This window comes from Exophiala viscosa (genome assembly GCF_022695815.1).
Source record: "Exophiala viscosa unplaced genomic scaffold EDD37scaffold_2, whole genome shotgun sequence".
In the NCBI taxonomy this organism is placed as follows: domain Eukaryota; kingdom Fungi; phylum Ascomycota; class Eurotiomycetes; order Chaetothyriales; family Herpotrichiellaceae; genus Exophiala; species Exophiala viscosa.
In genome coordinates, this window is record NW_026944354.1 from 2,244,025 (window position 1) to 2,268,715 (window position 24,691).

Below are 24,691 nucleotides of genomic sequence, written 5' to 3' on the forward strand. Positions count from 1 at the left end.
AGCATATAAGCGCCCTTGACAATCCAGCCTGTTTGTTGGAGTGACTGTACAGTAGTTGTGTAAATATGCCGGCAGCGTGATCTCATTGCGTGGTCGCTGATGCTCACGGGCCCTTTGTGCGCATCGACATCCCGCCCGCCTTGAGGATTTCGAGATATTTCTTCTTGACAGTGGCGTTGCCATATCGATAGGCTCCTTGCCCTTCCATGTATTCAGCAACCTGTTTCCAGGGTACCTTGTTCGCAAACTGGCCCATTGAGATAGCATCAAGCTCTTTGCTGAGGTTGGATGCACCCATAATTGACGTGGTGCAATGAGAAACTCCTTCGAAGAGTAAATGGACCTGTTTTTACGCGTCAGCCATGATGAGTGAAAGTCGTCGGATATCTTACTTCGCGCTCTCCCCACTCTGGCTTCCTGAGCCGCGCCTCTCTTGGTTTGGTCAAAGCTCGATATCGCCCACGCAAGGTTGATTCTGCCTCTTCGAACTTCCCAAGCTCTTTGATCTGTCTGTACGACATGCCCTGCGCCTTACAACGGAGCAGTAATGTATCCTTCGAAGTATCTCTTTGACAGATCCTGGATTCCACCGGTCCAGCTTTCGTAGGTGTTGCGATGACGACCTCGGAGTTAGGTGCTGGCCAGTTTGTTTCGAATCCACTGCTGGGAAAGGCCAACGCTTGCGTTTCTACGTACCAGGCAGGGAGATAACTCGCTTCTGGCCGAGACGTGAACTCCTCGAAGTCTTGGGCGAGATCCAAGGGCACATCACTCAGTTCAGGCAACGGGGGGTATATTGGGTCAGTGAAGCTTTGTTTTGCTGGAGAATGGTTGGTTTCTGGTAGGAAGTGGCCATTATCAAAGTTCAGGGGTGATATTTGCTGTCCACTCTCGTGCAAATATGTTGAATATTGGTCGTTCCAGCTTGAGATAACAGGTGTGAATGGTAATATTGTATTCATGTCGGGTGTGATTGCCTCAGAGGATGTATTTGGGGTGGCTATGCCACCAAAGGTAACGGTCTGTTTGTCAAACGAAACATCTTCTGGCAGTAAGCTTTCCGCCTGTCCCTCGAATTCTGGAAGCATCAGATCGTCGAGGAATCCATACTGAGCCGTGTCCTGCATTGGCAGGTCGAAAGGCTCCAGGGACCGCGAGGAAAGCAGCATTGGATCGATGTGCGTTGTGGGTGCGGTCGAGGCTGCGGTTGGAACCGCCTGGCGGTAGTTATCGAATTCGGCAGGAGGGAGGGTCTGATGGCAAGAGGCATCGTTGTCTGACCAAGACTGATAGCTTGTACTAGGGATCCCTTCTACTATGTTGGCATTATGTTCGGGCGGTCTCATTCCCAGAGGTGCCTGCCTTCCTGGTTGAGGGCTCGCAAGCAGAGAGGCACTATCTGTCGCCGTGCGATACTTGTGCCGCATGTAGGTCGACAAGGCTGAACGACGCATATTTTGGTTGTCAGGAAGCAGGCTGTGGGATTGAACACTTGATAAAGGCGTGCTTGTAGTCGCGCTGGACAGCATATGAGGACTTGGGTTGGAGGAGCGATATTCCCCTGGCGAATATAGGCTTGTGCATGGTTGTCCATTGCCGTGACATGGACGATGTGTGTCATAGAGTGCCGTGGGGAAGCGCACTGCGGCCGTTGTGGTGAATGATCTCGGCGTGGCCAATTTGTGTCTATCCGGACTGTTCGCTGCACATATGTGACTGGACTCGCGACGTGGTGTGGCGTTAGTAGCGTTGATACCCTGATACGTTGAATGGGAATGATTCCGTGACATTGCCTTGATCTCAAGACTGCTGGAAACCCCTTGAACGAAAACCCTTGACGTATGTGCTGAATGCTCATGGCGTTCAACCCCCAAATTCTTGAGCAAGCATCGTTCGTTTTCATGTCGAGTCATTGGACTCTACAATCAGTATATTGCTTGTCGTGAACAAGAGAGTGTTTTCTATGCCTCTTGCAAACAGCCCTCAATTCTCCATTTCGGTATCGAATTGGAATTCCAATGGCCATGATTTCATCCACATGTTTGGGAGGTCTCCAAGCAATGCAAGGCATCGCAGGCTTAATTCCTGGAAGCATGCTTTTAATGTATCGACTCTGTAATAAGCGGCACCGTAATCTGAGAAACCTCCAAGTGTTGATGCTGTAGCACAGTGCACACTCGCCAGGTGGTTGAGGGCTATCCGTAGCCTCGACAGGCCATAGGCTGTCGAGATCGACCTGTCCGTTCGCATGAGGTCAACGAGGTGATTCAAACAGGCACTATTTTCTGTCCAATCAATCGCTCTGTCATCATGATTATGATGCCTTTGCCTTGCGGCCCAAATCTGTGTTTAGAAGCTTTAGGAATACCCCCATTGTAGATGCAAAATAGCTCCACCACGTAAAGCCCATAGAATAGCCCATAAATTGAAAATGACGGCTGTTGATGGAAAGAACACCCATGCCAGTCGGCAGAGGGTGGGAATGGGCAAACACTGGCCGGTTATTTTGAGAGGTATGCAGGTCAATCGTTAGTAGCATGAGTTGAGAGATTTGTGTCTTCTTTCATTTGAACTGCCAACCTGGAAGTCTCTGGAATGCTTTGGCAATTCGGAAAAGATGACAGACTTACCGTGGCAGGAAGCTTGGTTAGACTGGGGCCATTGACAGTAAAGGCAGGTGTCGTACCGATGGCGCCGTCACGCGGGAAGACTGGCATCATGGGAGCAAACATCAGGGGCACTGTACACTCCGTTCTGGCGCTCCCTATGATAAGGAGCACCCGGAGTCGAAGATTTCCAGTTTCGCGATTTCCCGATCTCTTGTTGTAGAGATCTCACAACGGTTGGAGCGCGCGATAGTGGTTTCTAGGGCTGGACAATTGACGGCGGTTGCTGAAAGCGTAGTTTGAAACCAGCATAGTCGCCGGTCTGTAGAGCAGACTGCCAGTGTTCGATGCAGCATGATAGTGGGGGCTGAGTCGTCGGCACGCTGCAGCGGGACGGGTACGGGTTGCCATTTGACATGTTCTGGTCCATATTTCGAGCGGTGAATGCATTCCTCCAATATGGTTCTAAAAACGTGGCAGGCACGCGATGTGTAGCACTCCCACCGCAGTGGCAGTGTTTCTGCATCACATAACATCTTGGGTCCGCTTAGATTGGTAACGCCTCGGTCAAAACGTGCTCTCCAGTACAGTTCCTGAACTCCGGACCTCTTCCAGGGCCTGACTCTGGAGTACCAGTAGGTGCTGAGCCTGGCTAAACTATCGTGCTGACACTGACCGTAAAGGTGAATCCTCTTGGGAGCAACGCTCCGCGTGCCACAAGCTTGATATTGCTGGCGAAAAATTACCGAATTCCAGGTGCCATGACGTTCGGGGTTGGATATACATCGATGCCCCCCAACATTGCAAATTGGTAGCGCTTTTGGTTCTGGCAAGAAGGCATAAGGCCACTGCAAATTCGATTTGATGCTGATGTAAATAGAGACGTGAATGGTATCCAAGGATTCATGAAGAATGGGAGTTCTTATTGAAGTGAAGAATGAATGTCTCATATTTGGATCGAATTGGCATGGCCAAGATCGAGTCAAGGCCGGAATTTTACCGACAAAAGACATAAGAGTTCAACTCACGTGCAACAACGATGTTTCCTTCGTGATTGAGTCATGTCTTTTTGATTCCAAGTTGCCTCCATCCCTACAGCATTGTGAGTTGCTATATCTATGAACGGTTCGGAGTTTCGTAATGATGTCTGTTGAGGCAAGCGACTTTTGAGCCAAGATTTCATAGATATCACCTTCCAAGACGAGCTTCTTGCTGCATCATAACCTGGTGAAGGAGACAAATCATGTCAGAATCGGGCAAGATGCTCGGACTCCTGGAGCCTCTTCAAAAGGCTGTCTCGAAGAAGTTCGAGACTGCCTACCAGAAGAAAGATCTCGTTTTCTCCGATACGAAACTTGCCCATCTGAAATCCAAGACAGGGCCAACGGTAGATTATTCCGAACACCACTGCTGAAGCATATAATATGGCTGACCGAGTCCAGTTCCAGCTACGATACTGCCCAGCACTGGCGCATAAACCAAAGGGAAACCAGAAAGAGGCGAAGGATTCCAAAGGCCCGAAATTCGATCCATTTGCTGATCCGCCAGCAGAGCTCCTCGTTGCTCGTATCCCAGCCCACCATGCCTCACACTTTTTGGTCTTGAACAAGTTTCCAGTCATACACAACCATTTCATTATTGCAACGACTGCGAACAAGCCTCAGACTGATCTGCTGGAGATGAACGATCTTCAAATGACGCACGCATGTCTTCGTGCATGGCAATTCCACGAGAATGACGGGAGCTCGAAGCGTCTCTTCGCCTTTTTCAACTCTGGAGAGCACAGCGGTGCCAGCCAAGTGCACAGACACCTGCAGTTTCTTCCTGTAGAGGACATGTCGGAGTCTGAACCAGGACCCTGGGACCTCCTCATCGACCGAATGACCACCCGAGCTCATCCCGAACTGCCTCTCTTCCACGATCCTGGCCTTCCGTTTCTGCATTTTTCAACTCCGCTTGAGACCGAATCCTCATCGACTGATTTGCTCTCAAAATACCTACTCCTACTTAGAGCTGCGATGTCTGCCACACAAAGCCCTTCGCAGCCATTGAACCAGGAAATTGCAATTGAGGAGAATGGCCAGACCACTTTTAGCTACAATCTTGGGATGACAACGGAAAGAATGGCGATATGCCCACGGAAAAGTGAAGCCGTCGGTGTCCCTGGAGCAGGTCCCGAGAGCTCCGTCGCACTCAATGGTACTATATTGGCGGGCACATTGATGGTAAAGCACGAAGCAGAATGGAACACCCTTCAAGAGACACCATCGCTTCTTAGCGATATGCTTGTCTCCATTGGATACCCTCCAACGACCTGGATGTGATGATCTTGGAACGACGATTCATCAGCCCTGGAGTCAGCATCGTGCGTGACTGCATCCCACCAAATCTACTCATGCGACATGACGACGCTGGATGTCTCGCGTAGGACCTCTGCAGACGCCTGTCAATGATGTTGCACGTTCAACCACTTGCCTACAGCGATTACCGGTTTCCAGCGCTCTGCATACCCCCATTCAGCAGGCAGAAGTACAAAGAGCCTGTTTCGAAACAGCTTTTGCTGTACCTGTGCGAAAGGGCTGACATTTGTGTACCAGAGAACGGTCGCTTCTGACAGCACCAATGGGCTGTCCCGATAGATGCAACATAGAGCGCACGGACCTTACCTGCAGCACTTGATGAAAAGGTCCCCAACAGCTCGTGGAATGTTGCTGCCACTCCGCGCGCTCAAGGTGCTCACAAGCGTTGAGCACGTTGGCGTAGTTCTTTTGGAAGATGTGCGTGGCAGCCGTTGGCCAAGGGACGTTGCACCGCACGGCGCGGCCCTGAAAAGGGGTTGCGCAGGATTGGGCCATGCACCTTTTAGCCCCTAGGAAATGCGTGTAACAACATTGTGTACGATGTACGGAGACAGGATTCATGCAGTAAGGAATTGACATGAAATCCAACCTCCAACTATTATTGTGAACTGTGGCGTTGAGTAGACTTAATCTTCGGCTACAGTGTCTATGCAGCGAGAAATGGAGACAACCACAACGGTGATGGGCAGGTGGTGAAATTGGGATGATCGAGACCCTGAAATTCTCGTTTCCTACGCAAGCCACGGATTTGAAGACATCGTGGGATTTACCACGTCCGGGGGCTAACGAAAACGACATAAGCGAAGAGTGCACGGTGACAAAGTGACCGATCCGAGGGCACGAGGGACCATGGCCCCTGTAAGATGTTCCAAGTCATGACTGGAAGCAGTGAAAGGAGGGGTTTCCATAGGGCTGAAGCTGTCTGCACGCGGGGCCAAAACTGGTCAGAAGGGCCCCAAGGAACTGGACTCTGTCGAATACGAGCGCCGCAGGACCAACAACCGCACACGGGAATCCCTCCTCACACCGAATCCGTCAAGCTTGAGGCTCCTTTCATCTGGTTCGGGCATCGTGGCCTTACTACGACCCTTCCATTCGGTAGCATGCACGCTTTTGGCTGGTCAGTCTGCAAGGAAGCCAGACAAGTCTGACTTGAGTGGTTCTTGACCTTCACATGCCTCCCGTAGCCTAGTTAGTGTTTCCCGGTCATTTATGCAGCAACATACTTGTATTCCTTGGCCCGGATTTGGACTAGACACGACCAATGATGGCCAGGGTTCCTTGCTACAGGGTATGGGAACCGCGTCGATTAGGCTCGAGGCATGTTGACTCTTTCAGATAAGGAAATGAAGAGCGCCAACCAGGAAAAAGGTCCTGGTATTATTGCTTGGAATCCTCCGTGGTCGACAGGGGATCTGAACCATCGACTTGTCTCTAGGTTAGAGAGTCAGAGATAGCCAGCATCAAGCGAAAATCTTGCACGACGTGCAGAGTGCATGACCCACCATGGCCTGTGCATCGTATCGCAAGAGCAAGGTGGACAGATCATTACCCTCCGGCGGTCTGTGCAGCGGTAGAGCCGAAAGTCCAAAGCACGTACCAATACCCCGGCCATGTACAGACCGCTTTAATTTTGGCGCAGATGGAGGGGGAACTGGATTGAACTTCATTATAATGACAGACCGCAAAGAACGGAAATTGATTGGGACTTTTGAACCGGGAAAGCTGTGCTTCGACCAACGATGATAAGTTACCTTTACTCACGACACGACATCACTTAACACCAAGGGGCTCGAAACGTGCAGAGATCCTGGGGGTTTCGGGTATGCAAGAGTATGGCGGTGGTGGAGTCGTTGACGGTACGCAAGAAGTGGGCTACCCGATCCGACTAATTGCCAATGGCATGGACTGTGCCTATTGTTGGCGTTCAGTAAAACACTGGGTGTTTCTGAGGACAGCCGGAACGTGACAACATTTTTCCACAGCTGCTATATTCTGCAGCAGATCTGCAGCCTTACAGCGAGGGGGGCCAGGACCAGTGTCCACACAATGCAACGTGGGTCGGAGAGTTCGCTCTGGTGCGATCAGAGTATCGTCATGAGCATGCAACGGCCGTGTGAGATTGGGCGATACATGTAGGGGGATTTGGGTGGTTGAACAGAAGTATGCATGCCTGGGGATGACTTCTGCTGCAGGTCAATTGGCCGATGGTCCCAAACACGGCTCACTGGGTTACAATCCTCTGAGTAAGCTGCATGAGGGGAGCATGCGAAGACCTAGGACAAACCCTCGAGTTTCCCACATGCTCGAAATGGGGATATTGGGGGAGCCCAAACTTCGAGGCGCACCAGGGTAAGTCGGCTTCCAGTTGGACAGAAATTGGTCCTTTTGAATGGAGGCTTCACGACCATCGAAAGGACAAATGTTTTTCCTCAGCCGCCAACAGATTGTGCACACAATCCGCAAACCCGGCGCAGTGCTGGCTCTTCTGGGACTCCTGCGTCACGTTGTGGTTTTGAGCCAGACAAATCAGCCATGGGTTTACCGTTGGCGCGAAAGCTTACGGGATATCTTCGACTTTCATTGCTTATCGGAAGCCGTCATGAGCAATCCATTATGCCATCGTGAGAGAGCCGAGTGTATGGTAGCTCTTTGAGTTCGCCTAAAACGCATCACTATTCCAAGAAAGGTTACGGTTAACGATTCATCTTCGATGAGGATTGAGATTGCTCGTTGACTTAATTCATCCCATGACTTGACGATGAGGAAAGGGTCAGATGCACATGTCGAGATGTAAGTCTTCCGCATCCAGTCATTGCGATGATCATTTATCACATCACACTTTGAAGTAGGGAACGCGTCAATCACCCATGGATGAGGTGAACACGATCCAAAGCCCGTGTTCAGTATCTAGAATGACTTCACCGTGCCGTCAATCATGAGATTCTTGACATGGCAGCGTCACAAGATACGGTGACTGTGGATGTACCCCTCAGAATGACGGTGACAAGCCTCCCCAGCCTCAGAGCGGTGAGAAAATAGACACAGCGATCGTTGGCAGATGTGGCTCAGTCCTGGGCATCCAATGGGAGGTTCGTGGCAGCGCCCTGCGCCTCGATACCAACTTCATTTAGGCCATACCGAAGGTCTGTGCCCAATGAGGTGCAACGTTTAGCGGATCAAGGTGGATTGACCACGTTTTCACACCCTGTCAGGTCACAGGGAACGAGTCCTGGTTGACCGCATCTGCACGATGGCGCCAATCGCATCGGCCTCGCCTACACAGATACCGTATTACGACTAAGTAAACACACTAACACCTTCTGAGCAGGTGTTCTGGTATTGGCAAAAGGACCAAACCCCCAATGGATCCTCCCTCACTCAAAGAGGTAGCCAGGATCCTCAAAAGACACCGAAACCAGACATCTGCCTCAGTCTTACTGGCCACTTACGGTCCTTTGGTCAACAGCAGCCCTGCCTGCCTAGAGTTTCCACTCTGCCCAAAGCAGTATCTCCAGCCTAATCGCTTCGACCCATCGTCATGGCGTCGAAAATGTTCTTGACGGGAAACGGGCAAACACTTCCGCCGGTGTCGTGGTAAAACTGCAGGAAAGTTGGCCTGACTATGGCAGTGTTCATCAAATTACCACCTCATTGAGCTTGCACCAGTCTACGCGATGTCCTTGTAGCATTGCACTGTTACCTCCTGGTGCTCTTGAAGAGCAGGAAGGAAATGCTGGTGATTTCACAGGTAAAATGGTGATCAAAACATGAGACAAAGCTCACCTAAGTCATGTACCTGGTGTGGACACGAGCCCCGTCTTTCAAGCTTGATAAAATTATTCTTATATCATCACTGTCTCTTGTCAACTGTCCATCTCCACAAGTACAAATTCCGGAAAGCAATCTGTGATCGCAGACAAAATCCGCAGAACACTAAGGGTCGTTTATCCTCTTGTTTGGGAGCCCGAGCCGAATTGACATCGTGGGTCTTAGGCCTCCCCGAGGGACTAGCAGGCTAGCACATGCATTAGCTGTCATTTTGCTTTGTGGGTGGCCCGTAACACGATACAGCCCACCTCTCTGCCTCACCGAAAGACCACGGACCCCCTGCACACCCCTCCCTGCGACTATCCTGTACCTGGCAAGGTATAGGGCTACGGTAGGCTCATCTCAGAAGACAGGGCCCCTCTGGTCATTTTCGGCACACTGTCGTGGTCTATCAAACGAGTATTATATCTCACGATTTCGCCCCCCAACTTCAACCTGGAGACAAACTTCAGGAAACTACTCGAGTTGCTTGCCATCATACATCCTCACAATCTTCACTCATACCCCTCTAGAAAGTCTACCTGGAGCCTACACAACATTGAACCCTCTACTCTCTCTCAAACAGACAACACACCCACCCCAACCTGCCTCGGCTTGATCCTTTCCCGGCGCATCCTGCCCTTACTCCTTACAGTATTGATCGGCACTTTTCAGCAAGCCTTCGGTACCCTTGGCTTGGGTCTCGACTTCGTGTTCACTGACACTTTATCGACATCTACTCCGGAGCCTCAAGCGACCTAGAACCCTCGCTTCCAGCACGTTGCTCCCACGCGAAACGAAATCCGAGTTCCAATCGGTCCACGTTACGGAGAGGCACCTCCCGCGAACAAAACCCGCCGGATCGCCCAGCGACCTCTCTTCTCCCGTACAAAGCCTCATGCAGTAGCTCTGAGCGACTGTCTTATACAATGCTCTCCCTGGAGCACTGCCATCGCCAACAGTTCCTCGAGCAGATGTACGAACTTGAGCAGAACATACAAGCACCATTTCCAGGTTTGACCATGGATTCATATGACCCAATGTCCAACTTTCACCCACTACCATACTCATATCTGGAGAACCCGTCCATGTTCGCGCCTGCGCCCATGCCTTCAATGAAGCAAGACATTCAACAATTCCATGAGCTGCCACCAGCTCTGATCTCGTCTGGGTCCGTCCCATCGATCCCGAGTGCCTCATCATCCACGGTCGGGTCACCATACTCCGGGCCTTCTCACACCATGTCCACCCAGGATGGCTTCGAACACAACGGTGCCCCGTATGGGCTTGGTATGATGCCGACCATTGTGAACAATGATGCCTTCTCACACGACTTGATGGGATCTTGTATGGACTCGGAACTGTCCTTGGACAAAATCTCGGATAATTATGTGGGTGAGTGTGCCGATCTTTCCTCTTCTCGACAAATGGCGTCGAATCTTCCACAATCCATTCCCCAATCTGTGCAGACAGCTTCAACTCACCAACCCACCTCATTTACTGCGTCACCCGAGGCCTTGTCAATCCGTACCTTTTCGGAACATCCCGCATCCACTGTACCCTCAAGACCTTCAAGTTCGGTTTTCTCTCCTGTCTTTCATTCCCCTACCACTGCAAGAACATTCACAACGTCAATCTTCAAATCGCCCACGACACCCGCCTCAGCCCATGCGAGGCGCCGCACCACTGTCGTCAGTCCAATTCGTGAAAGATCATTCCCACAGACTGCCGTCGAGCTGTCAAGCCAGATGATAGCTCATCACACCAACGCGACGTCACCTCACCATCCTTCCACTCGTTTCCAATCTCATTTCTTTGCTCAAAGCAGTGGTAACTTCATGCCACCGCTTGAATCATCTTGTTCGTCTTTTCCGCTGTGTTCATTCTTACCTTTCCTTACCTTGACCTCCACTCTTCCAAATCTTCATTTAGCCTCGGCATCACAAGAGAAGCGGAAGAATATCAACTGACAAAACTGTCGCACAGATCCATCGTTGATTCACGCATCGCAATCGTATGGCGAATCAGCATTTTCCGATCAAGGACTGTTCCCTGCCATCATGCACTCTTACTCCAACACATCCCCGTCCGGCTCTCCAGCTGCCTCTCCTCAACCATATGGCGTCTTTGCCACTGCTCACTTCTCCGAACCACTCACAAACACCAACTACTTCCACCAACAAGAAAACTTGCTCAGCCGAAGACCTTCCCTAATCTCGTACGAGTCTGCCATCTCTCAGCCCAGCCCAACCTCGGATTCTGGGGAAGACGGCAGAGAGAAAGGTCGCTGCCCGCATCCTGAGTGCGGCAGGGTCTTCAAAGACCTCAAGGCTCACATGTTGACGCATCAAGCCGAGCGGCCTGAGAAATGCCCGATTGTGACTTGCGAGTATAACCAAAAAGGATTTGCACGCAAGTACGACAAAAACCGACACACCCTGACCCATTACAAGGGTACCATGGTGTGCGGCTTCTGCCCAGGATCCGGCTCCCCGGCCGAGAAGAGCTTCAACCGGGCCGACGTTTTCAAGCGACACTTGACCTCTGTTCATGGAGTCGAACAGACTGCCCCAAACAGCCGAAAGCGCAGCCCAACTGCTAATACCAGAAAACTGTCCAGCTACTGCCAAGATGCCACCGGCAAGTGCTCGACTTGCTCCGCGACCTTCAACAATGCTCAAGACTTTTATGAGCATCTTGACGACTGTGTCTTGCGCGTGGTCCAACAAGAAGAACCTAGTGAAGCCATCAATGCGCAACATCTATCGAGCGTGACCATGGACGATGATGTGCAAGAGACCTTGGACCGTCATCTAATCAAGACCGAGGATGCGCCAACCAGCTTTGATGACTATGAGGAAGATGATGATGACGACGATGAGGACGAGGACGAGGAAGATGACGAAGATGATGACCCCTCGTTCAACAGCAGATCTGGAAAGGGCATGATCAGGACTAAGGTGCCAGCCTCAGCACGTGCTATTATTGGTGGTGGCATTTCGAAAAATACCAAACCCTCGAAGAAGAGCATGACTTGGTCCAAAGGTGGCGTCGCGCTTGTTGGCAAAGGTCGCAAGAAGAGAAAGCACTACCCACCGTCCTGGGGTATGTCTGCTGACAAGATGCGCATGAAGAAGAGAGTCATGTGCGTGTACGATGGCGAACGTCGACTTTGGAAAGACGACATGATGCTGCACAACGAATTCGAGGTCCGCATGACCTTGCCGGACGGCAAGAACTACGTGACCGATCTGGATGTGGAAACCCTCAAGCGCGCCGAGGCCTTTCACAATGCAACGCAGGAGGAGAAAGGCACTTGGATGCCTTTGGGTGAGGATGATGGTCAAGGCTTCGACTTGAATGCCTTGATGGCTTGATTGAGTTGTCGATTTCTTCGGTGCGTTCTAGCGATTGGGATATCTGGCTATCTTGTTTATACCTCCTAATGTTGGTCGCCATGAAAGTTTTGAACGAGCATACAGAGATGATTATGGTATGAAAATTTGGGAAACGGACCCAAGGGCTCCAGTTGATACCGGGTTGCAGCAGAGATGGCAAGCCTGACATGTCGAAGCTCTCCTTGACGGATGAAAAGCTTGTGTATGATATCGATATCTACCTTAGGCAACATAAGGCGCTGAGCGCTGAAATGTAATAGAAGATTTTCTCTTTGAACATCATGTCTCTGCTGTCTTCATTCTGAGTATCTTCTAGATATGTTGAGCTTGTTCAAACGATGGCTATGAGGCATGCCTAACGACGAAGGATAACGGAAGATGAAGGTGCCATGGGCATGCCCAAGGCATGTTTCTTTAACTAAGAGAAGCTTTGGCATGCGCCAAGGCGCTGTGTTGGAGTAGGCATCAATGACTGCGGAGAAACCGCGACGACATCATTTCTCCAGCGTGGTTTCGATATCCACGACAACATTCAACAGCCATAGCCTATATTGCTGTACTGTCCTTGCCGCGTTCGAACCTCATCCCCTCGCCATCTCCTCGTCGACATAAGTCCTCAAAGGAACTGCATACAAGAAACAACGCTCGACAGCGGCCACAGGCCGGCCATCCTTTCATAATGGCAACCGAATCACAACCTCCCGAGCAACTGAACTCCACCATCATGGTGAACGGTAAAACCTCTCAGGTTGAGACAGTCGTCAAAGCGAGCTCACTAACGGTCTACAGAAACTCCCAATTTCGATTTGCCCTCATACATCTCGAACTACAAAGGTACGAGGATCTACTCAGTCGCCTCGAGATCGACGCATCTCACATTCATTCTATCCAGGTCGAACCGTTTTCCGTCGCCTTCACCTTATCGCAGCATGCTCCACGGCTCTACAAGAAGAGGCAGCGCGTCTGGCTGTTGTTGAAGCAAAGAAGGGTAGCGACGTTCGAAACTACCACGAGGCCGTTGCACTGTTGAAACGAGCCTCAAGGAGCAAGGACATCGACACCTTGTTGGACCCAGTCTGGGCTGCACAACAAGAGAAGAAGAATGCCATCGAAACTGCTCGGTTGGAAAATGAGCTTAAGGGATACAAGAACAACCTCATCAAGGAGAGCATACGAGTGAGTGTGACCTGGGCTAAATAGAATGCGAAATCCCGATACTGACTGGACACAGATGGGCAATGAGGACCTAGGCACACACTATTACACCATCGGAGACCTTACCAACGCCGTAAAAGCTTACTCTCGCATGCGCGATTACTGCACCACTTCTACTCACATCGCTTCCACTGCTTTCAGAATCGTCGCAGTCGCCATCGAGCAAAAGAATTGGTTGGCTGTACAATCCCAAGTCCACAAGATCCGCAACCTCCAAATGAAGCAGGAGGACCAGGTCAGGAACCAGCCAAAGGTGCAAGCGGTCATGGGTCTTCAGCAAATGTCTATCGGTGAATTCCACGAAGCCGCAACAAGTTTTTTGATGACCGAACCCAATTTGGGTGACAGCTACAGTGAAATCATCAGCGCCAACGATGTCGCAGTCTACGGTGGCCTTTGTGCGTTGGCCTCAATGGACCGTTCAGAATTGCAAACCAAGGTGCTTGAAAACAACAACTTCCGCAATTTCCTCGAACTCGAACCTCATATTCGCCGAGCAATCAACTTCTTTTGTGCCACCAAATACAGTCAATGCCTCAACATCCTCGAATCCTACCGTCCAGACTATCTTCTCGATATCTACCTCCAACCTCTTGTTCTTGACATCTACAAGAAGATCCGGACCAAGAGCATCATCCAATACTTTCAACCATTCAGCAAAGTCACCTTGGCTAGCATGGAGAAGATGTTTGGTCCACCATCCGACAAGGCAACCTTTCTTGACGAAATTGAGTCTTTGATCGAAACCGGCAAGCTCGATGCCCGAATTGACCTGGAGTTTGGAACTCTTGTGGCTGTCGAACACGACATTCGTGCTGAAGCTCAACAAGCTGCTCTCGACACGGTCGAAGGATTCATTCGTGAGGCTAGAATGAAACTCATCCGACTGCAGGTGGTCAATGCTGGATTGGAGGTCAAGCAGCCACTAAAGAAGAAAGGATGGGATCCAGATCAGGGCGACATCTACGACGATGGTGGTGTTGCAGGTTCTGCCATCACGTCAGGTAATCCCCAAGCTCCAGCCCAGTCTCAGCGCAAGGGCGGATAGGACACGCCTCGAAAATGACAAAGACTCAAGTCAAACCGACGTTCTCAGAAGATTGGATGAGGTGAATCCTGGTCAAAGGCAGCCTAGACTGACATGAGGACGACCTCTCCTCCATGACGATGACAGCGATCACGATTGCGAAGACACTTTTCAAAACTAAAGGAGCGGAACATCTTAGCATAGCATGGCGCATGGAGTTATGACTGAACGGGCTGAAAACCGAATTACATCACCAAATGGTCAAGAAAAGGGGCCTATCAGAGATGCTCTCACATGCGATTTTCGGGCTGGGAGGCCTAACACATAATGGATACCTAGGTACCAGGTATTTGGGACGGTGTGTGTTGGTATATGCATGAACCCGGCAATACGAAGTGGCTAGTGTCGACATGCAAGCTTGCAGGGAAGCCTGCCAGCCGCCGCACGAGACTCACCAATTGTTGATTACCATGGGGTTTGGGTCAAGACTAGGCTGCGCAAGCCGCAGGTGAACCTCGATACTCCAGAATATGCTGTCCCCGGCCTGTCTGCTCCAGAAATCCGTTGCCTGGTCGGCATTGGGCATTGGTGTTGTTCAGTCGCGTTTCGTCGGCTGTACCAAGCCCGATGGCCCCATGTTTGCTTTGGTACCTGCTCCCTGGGCACTGGGTACATATGTGAGACTCGCCCTGAATCAGGGCTCTTCATTTACTGCGGTACCGTGATCCTGGTACTGATCCTGGCCCAAGGTTTCTGGACGTTGTCAATCACATGCGCCTGAACTGCACTAATCACAGACAATGCTACGCTTCGTTTGTTAGTGGCAGTGGTTGTTGATCAGTATTTCTCGACCGTGCAGGCTAGTATCTGATCTTCGATCTTCGACCTTCACGGCGCAAGATACATAGTAGGAAACAAAGTCCATGGACAGCGATGTACTAGACATGTGCAAGTTGCGGCTCGGCTCATCAGATTAGTGCTACGTGGTACAGTATATAGAATGTCACTGGGGTACGGGCATTGGGACTGACTAAAGGTACCATGAAGAGAGATCGACTTAGCTTGTCTTGGCTCCAGAGGCGGCACGGAGACGGCACGCTTCATGGGTGTCGACAGCGTCGACAGCGTCGCAGGAATCGAAGGAATTGAAGACCTTACTGTAGTCGGTAAGCACCGAGGACATGGTTAGCTGTTCGGGATGCGAGGATTCGGGGTTTGGACGGGAGGTTAGCGCTACGGTATTGACTACAGTAAGTTGCTGGGACTGGGAGCATTGTGTACATATCTGGTAATTAAACATGTTGGAACCTACTGCAGTGGATTTGGTTAACTTTCGTGGTTCCCATGAACCTTGAACACTTGCTCTTTTGGGATATTCTATGCCGTAGGGCTGAGGGCCTAACTTTGAGGCCTGGTAGGGCGTAGGGCTAAACAGTAGCGGGGCTAAGGAGGCTCCATGGCCGTCATGCATGGAGAAAGTGACGGGAAAGAGAATCGAAATGTCACCGTGGGGTCGTCTTGAATTTCATAGCGTAAATTTAGAACAACTCCTATGGATACAGTAAAGTCAATACATTACACACACAGTAGTCTCGACTGACAGCGCCTGGCTGATACGTCAGGCTCTGGCCCGCCGGAAAGCAGCAGCCAGAAGGGTAATTGTGTTGGTCGCGTGGAAACACGAATCGTCGATTTGCGTAGTTACACGCTTAGATACCTGGAGTGCATCGACCTCGTGACCGCATCTGTGTGAAGCTTGGTGGAATAGTACCCAACCCACTTGCAGTGGCTTTCTTGAGTCGTGGAGAGTATTCACCATCGGAATTGGCTTTAAAATATACAACTTTTTTGGGACCAATCAGTGCCTATTCCACACATCATCGAGCGGCGTCCGCAAGCCTTAGCAGTCGTTCTCCAGCCTCGGCTGCAGCGGGAATATCATGCTCGAGATTCTTGACCAGATCCGCCAAAACCTCAACCAGTCGCTTCGCTTCGGACCGTAATTGGCCGTCGTCGTACCGCGAGGCATTGAGAAGCATATGACCGACGCCGAGCAGCTGATGCACGATCTGACTGCTCGCGACCTTGAACATGATGAGGGGAGCTTTGGTCACTTGATCGAGGAAGCTCTCTGCAATATCCACCACCTCACGGACGGGGGCCTGGCAGCAGAGCAGGGTCATGATGCTGACGAGCGCCTCCGTGCAATTGATTTGAACCGTCATGTACCGACACCGGTTACTTTGGGACTGGTTGCCGGGCTCGGTCCAGTAAAGCAAGGTGCGCGATTTGCCGGCCTTGAGTCGAGCCAGACTGCCCAGCAACGTTGTGGGCGAGGGTCCGTCGTGAAAAACGACCAAGCCTGGCTTACGATTCTTGCCTCTCAAACTGGAGATGGCATACTCCAAAAGCCGAAAGAGGTCGGTGATGTAGTCCCAGCCCAACGTCCACGCCTGCGTTTCGGCGTCCATGGACGTAGTCTTACGCGGATAGAGAACCGATACCTGCGACTCCGGTAATCGCACGACGTGCCCGAGGACGCACGCGGAATGGATCTCGAGGCGATAGACACACCAAAAGAGCCGTCGCCGATCATCCACCTCGGTCATAGGTAACTCGGGCCAGCGACTTTCGTCGTGCAGGCCAGTTTGGGCGACCAGGGCGTGGTACAAGCCCAAATAGCGGTGGAGGTCACTGTGATTGCCGCATTGCAAGGAATACACGGCCAGAAGGCCAAAGGATCGCAAGTAATCGAGGTCTTGCGACTCGGACTGGCCGATGCGCGCCGGGACCTTGGAAACTGCTTCCGAGAAGTATTGGTCGCTTTCGGGTACGCAAAGGCCTTCGAGCAAGGCGTCGTCGAAGACCGCGTTCAGAGCAGCCGCTTGGCAGCTGACAGCGCACACCGCCATCAGCAACAGGTACGACGCTCCGTCCTGGTCGGGAACGCCCGTTTCCCAGCGGCCAAGAAGGTCGCTCTCCGAGAGGAAGGGGAAGCTAGATGGCTGCTCAGCACTTCTGACTCGATGGACCAAGGAGACGTTAATACTGACTAGCATTGATACATGGTATTGCAGTAAATTCGTATCAGCCGCCGTATGGTGCGCACCGACTTAAACCCCGGATCTTCATCCTTGGGTTGACCGTCGTCGAGCTCGTCTGATCCTGGCACCGTCGGCTTCCTGCCTCTTCTTCGAATCGGCCGGTTCATCGTGCATTTAACGCCATAGTTGGTGCAAGTGACGCAATCAGCCCGCGACTCCTGCGCCTGGAGGCATCTAAGCCCTCTAGCATGGCAGAAGTCGCAGGCTCGCGATGCGCGCTGTCTCCTCTGGACGGGTTCGGAGCGCATGACTGGGGTAGAGTCCACTTGACGCTGGAAAGTCAGGAGCAGAATGACAGATTGCGGGCCGGGTTGGAATATTAACAGCTGGGAAAGGGGCATGTCCTGACGAGAGTGTTAAGTATCTCAACCATAACGGGGTCCTTATCATCAATTTAGCCGCTGTTAAAATGCGACAGGGTCTTCGAAATCCACTCAACGGGGCAGACCGGACATCTTCACCTTCATTTTGTTCCTCGTCGGGCAATATGACGTGTCCTATCTGCCCAGGGATTGGCCATACAAGACATCTGTTTAACAGCGGCGGACTGTTAATCTGGATTCTGGCGTGCTAGTTTGGAATGATGAGGGACTGTTGAGCGATCCTCGTCCAACTCATTCATTGATTTGATGCCAGAAGATCCTGGACCCGGCTCCTGCTTTACCTGGCTCCAGTACACCTATATCGACAGTGGTTCAACACTACTTGATGTGGATATGATCATCGTGATCTGGGGACATTTTGCAGCGGCTGAATGATGTAGAACCAGTATCAACCGCTGCTATGATACTATCACTGACACGCCGCGTGGGCGTCGGTGCGAGTCCAGCGCAGTATAAAGTACGCTTGAGCCCATGGTGGTGAATCTGGGAAAAGTTGGAATCGTATCATCTGCACCATTTCTACCATTGCACGCAGAGAACCAAGCCGAGGCAATCATGGGTTCGGTTGAAATGCCGTCTGAAAAGACCCCATCCATCGTGGAAGCAACCGTTACAGAGCTCGCATCAGCCCTCTCCCAAGGCCACGTCAACAGCGTCGAGCTGACCGCAAAACATCTCCTCCGCATTGCAAAGTATGACCGCTGCTCCACCCTGCTCAATGCGGTCCCCATCATCAACGAGAATGCCTTCGACGCTGCTCAAGCCTCGGATGATCGACGCGCTCACGGTAACACGTTGAACCCTCTTGACGGCATCCCGTGCACCATCAAAGACTCGTACAAGATCAAAGGCATGACCGTGGCAGCCGGCTCTCCCGCATTCCAGAGTTTGATTGCCAACGAAGATGCCTTTACCGTGAAAAAGATCAAGGAGGCCGGAGCAGTGATCCTGGGCCGAACTAATATGCCTCCTATGGCGGCAGGAGGCATGCAGCGTGGCGTGTATGGTCGAGCCGAGTCACCCTACAACGCCGACTATCTCACGGCAGCGTTCGCGTCGGGTTCGTCCAACGGATCGGCCACCGCGACTGCGGCGAGCTTCGGCGTCTTCGGCATGGGCGAGGAGACGATCTCGTCCGGCCGCTCGCCCGCCTCGAACAACGGGTTGGTGGCCTACACCCCTTCCAGAGGCCTCATATCAATTCGGGGCAATTGGCCACTCTTCCCAACCTGCGACACGGTTGTCCCCCACACGCGGACGGTGGAAGACATGTTCGCGCTGTTGGACGTCATCGTCGCCAAAGATGACAAAACAGCGTGTGACTTCTGGAGGGAGCAGCCATATGTTCAGCTCCCAGACGTCAACATTATTCGTCCCAAATCCTACCGCGGCCTCGCCGATGCAGGCTCATTGGCCGGCAAGAAGATCGGCATCCCCAAGATGTACATTGGGAAAGTCGATTCTGATCGGACAGCGAGGAAAGTCCATACCCGAGCGTCCGTCATCCAGCTCTGGGAACACGCCCGGAAGGTCTTGGAGGGCCTCGGTGCCACCGTAGAAGAGGTCGATTTCCCGGTTGTCACCAAGTTCGAGGCACCAGAGTCCGGCAAAAACCTCGCAGAAGAGGCAGTGGCACCCCCTCATCGCAATGATTTCGACATGGCCCAACTGATGGCATATGCTTGGGACGACTTCCTTGCTGACAATGGCGATGCTAACGTCGCAACGAGTCTTGGGCAGGTCGATTCGGGGACCATCTTCCCTCAACCACCAGGATCTATCCCAGACAAGTACGATTCCAACGACCCCCTCGTTCGCCATACGGACGTTGTGGCGCACATCACCGGCGGTCGTGTTCCAACGTACGACATTCCGGGCCTGGGGAAAGCCCTGCAGGCTTTGGAGTCCACACGCGAAGCGGATTTTGAAGACTGGCTTGACACACTCGGTCTTGACGCGGTAGTTTGGCCGTGCGCCGGCGACGTGGGTAAGGCGGATGCGGATGTCAACGAAGCTTCTGCGGCAGACGCATGGCGTAACGGTGTTCTCTTCTCAAACGGCAACTGTGCGATTCGCCAATTGGGCATACCAACTGTCAATGTGCCGATGGGGGTCATGTCTGACACCAAAATGCCTGTAAATCTGACCTTTGCGTCGAAGGCATACGATGACAGCAGCTTGTTCCGCTATGCCTATGCCTTCGAGAAAGCGAGTCAACTACGGCAAGCACCCACAAGGACGGCGCCGCTGGCGACGGACACCTTTTCATTGGCGGGAGAAGAGAGGAAGTTAGGCTCCTCCCCGCCGGTGTTGACGGTCAATGCTTCAGAGCCAAACAACGGGGGAAAGAAGCTCCGGATTTCAGGCACAGCTTGGAAAGATGAGCTGTCTCAATTGAGGGTCTATATCGACGGGAATGAGCTTGCTGACGTGAGCATTGCGGATGGCCGCTGGGAGGTGGATGTGGACGTCCCTGATCGTTCACATAGTCGCCCCGAGGAGAAGACAGTTCCGGAGCTGGACAAGGCTATGGTCATTGTACTTGCGACAGGGAAGAATGGCAGGTCTACCGGCAAGATGGTGTTTGTATGATTATGAGATAGCTGGCAGCTAGCAAGCCACCGTGACCTAAAGTTCGACCGCGGCGGTATCTTGACCCAACAACAAGGATTGTGCTGAAGTGTGCCTGTGTAGATCATAATCGCTTATAGGGCGAACTAGGCCTCGTGGCGGTCGGAGTGCCTCGGCTGTTTCCTACCACGCAGGGCGTTTTATCACACCGAGATGTCGATGACTACCGTTGGTAGCAACATTCGTGCCGCTCTCTAGACTGCCTGCCTATGTCTCTTGACGAGCAACGGCTCTGTAGGGTAGGCAGGTCTTTCATGAATGAGTGTGATACCAGGTGTCCTAAGCCAGGAAGATTAGTGATCCGAACAGTCTTCAGTGAACTGACCTCCCTGTCACACTTTTGGGGGCCAGAGAGGTCTTTGAAGAGGGGATCATAGGTCGGAGCACTCTGTGAAACGTACTCAACCCCTGTGACATGGTTCACAAAACCCCCAAGGATATGGGTCAGGGGTTGGTAGGAAATTCCTGTCGGTTGATTCTTCAGGGCCAAACAAAACTTTGACGTCTTCGATTGCGCGGTATGAAGTGGTAAGGCTTAGTATCATGCAAGAGGCTGGCTGCGTACACATATCGCCCAGTGGGGCAGGAGAGTGGAGGTCTGCCGCAGCAACGGTTCTGCCGTCCTGAATGGGAATGGGTGGCAACAAGGGCGTCCAGCGTTGACTATGGTGGAGTCTTGATTGGTATGCAGGGATGCAGTAGGACTGGCGTTGTGGGATGTCGTCGTCAATATGGACATGGCTAGGAAAGTTGTGGCTGCCTGCAGGGCGTAAGCACTACTGCATATGTTCTTCGCAAGTAGGCGACTGCTTTCAGCGGCGCATGAAAGCTTGGGTCGAGACCGAGCGATATTCCGTACAGTAGAACACAGCAATGGCGGCGGTGACTCCGTTGTTGAAAGACCACACTTCTTGGGTCGGCTGGGGCTGCTGATTGTTTCGTGTTGAGTACGCAAGAAGTGTGCGACCGTGGGGATTTGATAGATATCATACGCTCCAGCAGCACATATCTGGAAAACACTCTGGAAGGGATGCGGGCCTCAAGCACATGGCCACGGAATTTGTTATAGGATAGCGTAGCATTGCTTGCACCTATTGACAAAAAGGCGAGATGGACTGTCGACGATACGCTGTACACTTTCGAAAGGTGAAGTGAAAATGAAATCGTCATCGGGGATTTGGTATGACCGACTCTTTAGACACCCAACCCAAACGAAACCTGGCGTAAGTCACGTGTAATAACTCACGTCGGACAGAAAACAGTGCGGTCAGACCTTTCTTCGCGTAGACGTCGAACAGGCATTGACATGTCCTCGACGTTCTTCCTCTTTCCAACTCAATGCATTTCCATCTGCGTACTCCGGCACGCTCCTCGGTGAAACAATCTTCGCCAGCTTTCAGGTTCGAGATTATTCGAAGTCTCCGGCTCATGATGCAACAGCTGTGGACTCCTACATAGTTCCTACCTGGGACGGAAAAACAGTCCTGCCGCCGAACGGCGACTTTCAGCCTTGACCAGGAGTTAAGGTAGGTCCGGCACTGTCGTGATAAGGACGTAGGTATGTCGAGGGATCCGGTCGAGAAAGTATATATGGTCGCGCTCCGGTGCTCTCGATGTGAAACGCAACCTGCATCGTCTACTGTTGGAGGTCTACCACAGCAATGGCATCGACTGGAAAGTATATTCTCCTCCGGGAAGGCACTGTTCTCACTCACTCCACCGATGACCATGTCATTCCGCTGTACGACACTGATATTCTCGTCCACGATGATACCATCGTCAACATCGGCAGAGCTATCGATGCACCCGACGCGCATACGGAAGTCATCGAGTGTCGTGGCAAGATTGTCTCGCCAGGCTTTGTTGATACCCATCATCACATCTGGCAGACTCAATTGAAAGGGAGACATGCCGACCAGGGACTAGTAGCTTATATGGTGTCTGGTAATGCTCCCTTGTTATGTGCTTGTCGGCATGTTTTCTTAACGTATGTGCAGGCAATATCATGTCCTTTGTGTTCAAGCCCGAGGACGCATACTGGGGTCAACTGTCAGGCTGTCTTGAGGCGATCAATGCCGGAACGACTCTAGTCATGGACCACGCCCATATAGCATATACCCCGGAACATGGTGAGTCTTCGAATTTGGTAACGGCGCTGTGCGCAAAGTTGACGCGTCTCTAGCCAGTGCCGCGTTATCGGCCACCTTGGCTTCTGGCATCCGGTCAATCCTGGCTTACACCAACCCTCTACGTATGAGCCAGTGGGACCAGTCATGCTGTGTGCCGGATCAAGATCTTCTTCCTCAATGGGCTATGTCGCAGCTGCGCGACTGGGTGGGGAAATATAACCATAACAATGGTGGCAGTCAGTCCAGCGACAAGGTAGCGCCAACGGTCGAAGTGGGCATGGGATTCGACCTGTGGTTCTTACCGAAAGATGTGGTGTTGCCCATGTTGACAGAGCTGGGGGAGAAGGGTCTCCGAGTTCTCACAACACATGTGGGCTGCAATGCATTCCAAGGTAAGCCGATTGGCGTGCGGCATACCTGACATCCGAAGCTTATCGTGACTTCTAGGTCTTCAATCGCCCATTCCCATGTTCTCATCATATGGCCTTCTTCAGCATCCACACCCACCGTCCAACGAGACGACGGCACTCCCATTCCTCCTTCTCTCGCATTGTAGCGGCATACCGGAGGATGACCTTGCCCTTCTTGCGTCAACTGGCACGCCAATCTCCAGCACACCAGATACTGAATCGCACATGGGCATGGGCTATCCTGTCTCTCTGCATTCGTCGCTGCGAGATAGCAAGACTGCAAACGTCTCCATTGGCGTAGACTTGCATACCAACAACCCGGCCAGCATCCCTCTTCAGGCGCGTGCACTACTGCAACTCACCCGCCTGGAGCACAACTCTTGCCTCCTCGCCAAAGACACGTTTCCTGCCTGGGACGTGAGGAGTTCGTCGGAAGAGGTGTTCAATCTCGCTACGATCCGTGGTGCAAGATGTCTTGGCCTGGAAGGCCAGGTCGGAAGCATAGCGGAGGGAAAGAAGGCAGATCTCGTGGTTTTCGATGCGAAGGGGAGCGTCGGCATGCTCGCCGCTGCGGAGCATGATCCTGTTACAGCCATTATCAGATTCAGCGAGAGTGCAGATATCGAGACCGTCCTCATCAACGGCGACGTACGGAAGCGAAATGGCAAGCTTGTCGATGTGGCTGTCAGCCGTGATGGTATTGTTGGGAAGGATGTCGGGGGAGAAACGCATGCCATGAAGTGGTCGGATGTCGCAGAGGAGGTCCGGAGGAGCCAGAGAGACATTCAAGCAAGAATTGATGGACTCAGCCTCGATCAAGGAAGGAAGACTCTTCTGGGGTTGTTCCATGTCGATCAGGGAAACCTGGTTGACGCCTTGTGAAGCGTCATATATGAGAAACCGGTTCTGCAACCTCAATACAAGATACCGGACATCACACTTCCAGCAAACCTCCACCGCCTTCCTCTCGAGTATCTCTTGGCGAGGCTTCATTCACCGCATTGCGCGTGACATAGCCAGCCACTGACCTATTGAGAAATACTGAGGGTGATATTTTATATTTTCGAACTACTGGTCAACAATCTCCCTTCCAGTATCCGACCTCTTATTCTCCTCTACTATGTTACTGAGTTAAAGTCGGAGAGACGAGTGCGTTCCGCCCTGCTCGGCGAGCTCCCTTCCAGTATTCGACCTCTTATTCTCCTCTACTATGTTACTGAGTTAAAGTCGGAGAGACGAGTTTCGATTGCAGACAAAACAGTAGAAAAAAATTCCTCGTGGTGTTTCTCAACTCCTCTCGGGGTTCGAGTTTTTGCCTTTTTGGTATTTTTTGTTTGATGAGAATGCATATTTGCTCGTGATATGAGTGAAAGATTGTGGGAAGGTGTGGCAGAAACAGCATGCACGGATGAGATGGGAGTGAATGAGTTGACTGATTCAGGTTGATGTAACCGTTAAGAGCTGATTCCACTTCGCTAATATAGGAGCAAGCAGTATCAATCTCAATCCGTGCCGGGAGGAATGGGGCAACGTCGAAAAGGAGAACTGGGCATCATGCCCCACAGCTCAATGTAGGTCTCATGCCAGATCCAAAATGACCAGTATTCAAGGGGTGCCT

The 24,691-nt window shown here is 51.9% G+C and overlaps 8 protein-coding genes across 8 annotated transcripts; 5 read left to right on the forward strand and 3 right to left on the reverse strand.

The window, feature by feature from the left end:
* Positions 1-103: 103 nt before the first annotated feature.
* On the reverse strand, positions 104-1,454 carry EDD37DRAFT_647082 (uncharacterized protein; the record flags this gene model as incomplete). The annotated part of the gene is made up of 2 exons (XM_062817819.1): positions 104-343; positions 393-1,454. The coding sequence occupies 2 exons, from the start codon at positions 1,452-1,454 to the stop codon at positions 104-106; spliced, it is 1,302 nt and encodes a 433-aa protein (XP_062673291.1).
* Positions 1,455-3,669: 2,215 nt separating this feature from the next.
* Positions 3,670-5,026, forward strand: EDD37DRAFT_260529 (ATP adenylyltransferase). Its single transcript, XM_062810816.1, has 3 exons — positions 3,670-3,708; positions 3,762-3,993; positions 4,049-5,026. Exons 2-3 carry the CDS (start codon positions 3,850-3,852, stop codon positions 4,928-4,930), a joined length of 1,026 nt encoding a protein of 341 aa, XP_062673292.1. The 5' UTR covers positions 3,670-3,708; positions 3,762-3,849; the 3' UTR covers positions 4,931-5,026.
* EDD37DRAFT_260576 (uncharacterized protein) lies at positions 5,027-6,147 on the reverse strand. The gene is made up of 2 exons (XM_062810817.1): positions 6,135-6,147; positions 5,027-6,076 (listed from the first exon to the last, which is right to left on the reverse strand). The coding sequence occupies exon 2, from the start codon at positions 5,762-5,764 to the stop codon at positions 5,123-5,125; it is 642 nt and encodes a 213-aa protein (XP_062673293.1). The 5' UTR covers positions 5,765-6,076; positions 6,135-6,147; the 3' UTR covers positions 5,027-5,122.
* Positions 6,148-9,347: 3,200 nt separating this feature from the next.
* EDD37DRAFT_260691 (uncharacterized protein) lies at positions 9,348-12,186 on the forward strand. The gene is made up of 2 exons (XM_062810818.1): positions 9,348-10,171; positions 10,763-12,186. Exons 1-2 carry the CDS (start codon positions 9,706-9,708, stop codon positions 12,151-12,153), a joined length of 1,857 nt encoding a protein of 618 aa, XP_062673294.1. The 5' UTR covers positions 9,348-9,705; the 3' UTR covers positions 12,154-12,186.
* Positions 12,187-12,564: 378 nt separating this feature from the next.
* EDD37DRAFT_677294 (26S proteasome regulatory subunit N7) lies at positions 12,565-14,437 on the forward strand (the record flags this gene model as incomplete). The annotated part of the gene is made up of 5 exons (XM_062819603.1): positions 12,565-12,908; positions 12,964-13,008; positions 13,067-13,350; positions 13,406-14,375; positions 14,412-14,437. Exons 1-5 carry the CDS (start codon positions 12,854-12,856, stop codon positions 14,435-14,437), a joined length of 1,380 nt encoding a protein of 459 aa, XP_062673295.1. The 5' UTR covers positions 12,565-12,853.
* Positions 14,438-15,994: 1,557 nt separating this feature from the next.
* EDD37DRAFT_587678 (fungal-specific transcription factor domain-containing protein) lies at positions 15,995-17,768 on the reverse strand (the record flags this gene model as incomplete). Its single annotated transcript, XM_062814476.1, has 2 exons — positions 15,995-17,434; positions 17,536-17,768. 2 exons carry the CDS (start codon positions 17,766-17,768, stop codon positions 16,294-16,296), a joined length of 1,374 nt encoding a protein of 457 aa, XP_062673296.1. The 3' UTR covers positions 15,995-16,293.
* Positions 17,769-18,458: 690 nt separating this feature from the next.
* Positions 18,459-20,495, forward strand: EDD37DRAFT_606227 (amidase signature domain-containing protein; the record flags this gene model as incomplete). Its single annotated transcript, XM_062814867.1, has 1 exon — positions 18,459-20,495. One exon carries the CDS (start codon positions 18,459-18,461, stop codon positions 20,493-20,495), a length of 2,037 nt encoding a protein of 678 aa, XP_062673297.1.
* A 1,302-nt stretch (positions 20,496-21,797) lies between these two features.
* Positions 21,798-24,224, forward strand: EDD37DRAFT_622239 (uncharacterized protein). The gene is made up of 4 exons (XM_062816048.1): positions 21,798-22,478; positions 22,532-22,663; positions 22,717-23,055; positions 23,111-24,224. The coding sequence occupies exons 1-4, from the start codon at positions 22,196-22,198 to the stop codon at positions 23,953-23,955; spliced, it is 1,599 nt and encodes a 532-aa protein (XP_062673298.1). The 5' UTR covers positions 21,798-22,195; the 3' UTR covers positions 23,956-24,224.
* Positions 24,225-24,691: the final 467 nt, after the last annotated feature.

Bases quoted from the DNA above. Each gene is read 5' to 3' on its own strand.
- EDD37DRAFT_260529 (XM_062810816.1), top strand. From the start codon at position 3,850: ATGTCAGAATCGGGCAAGATGCTCGGACTCCTGGAGCCTCTTCAAAAG. The intron at 3,994-4,048 runs GTAGATTATTCC...GACCGAGTCCAG, and splicing joins AATCCAAGACAGGGCCAACG to TTCCAGCTACGATACTGCCC.
- EDD37DRAFT_260576 (XM_062810817.1), bottom strand. From the start codon at position 5,764: ATGTCGTTTTCGTTAGCCCCCGGACGTGGTAAATCCCACGATGTCTTC.
- EDD37DRAFT_622239 (XM_062816048.1), top strand. From the start codon at position 22,196: ATGGCATCGACTGGAAAGTATATTCTCCTCCGGGAAGGCACTGTTCTC. The intron at 22,479-22,531 runs GTAATGCTCCCT...ACGTATGTGCAG, and splicing joins AGTAGCTTATATGGTGTCTG to GCAATATCATGTCCTTTGTG. The intron at 23,056-23,110 runs GTAAGCCGATTG...CGTGACTTCTAG, and splicing joins GGGCTGCAATGCATTCCAAG to GTCTTCAATCGCCCATTCCC.
- EDD37DRAFT_260691 (XM_062810818.1), top strand. From the start codon at position 9,706: ATGCTCTCCCTGGAGCACTGCCATCGCCAACAGTTCCTCGAGCAGATG. The intron at 10,172-10,762 runs GTGAGTGTGCCG...ACTGTCGCACAG, and splicing joins AATCTCGGATAATTATGTGG to ATCCATCGTTGATTCACGCA.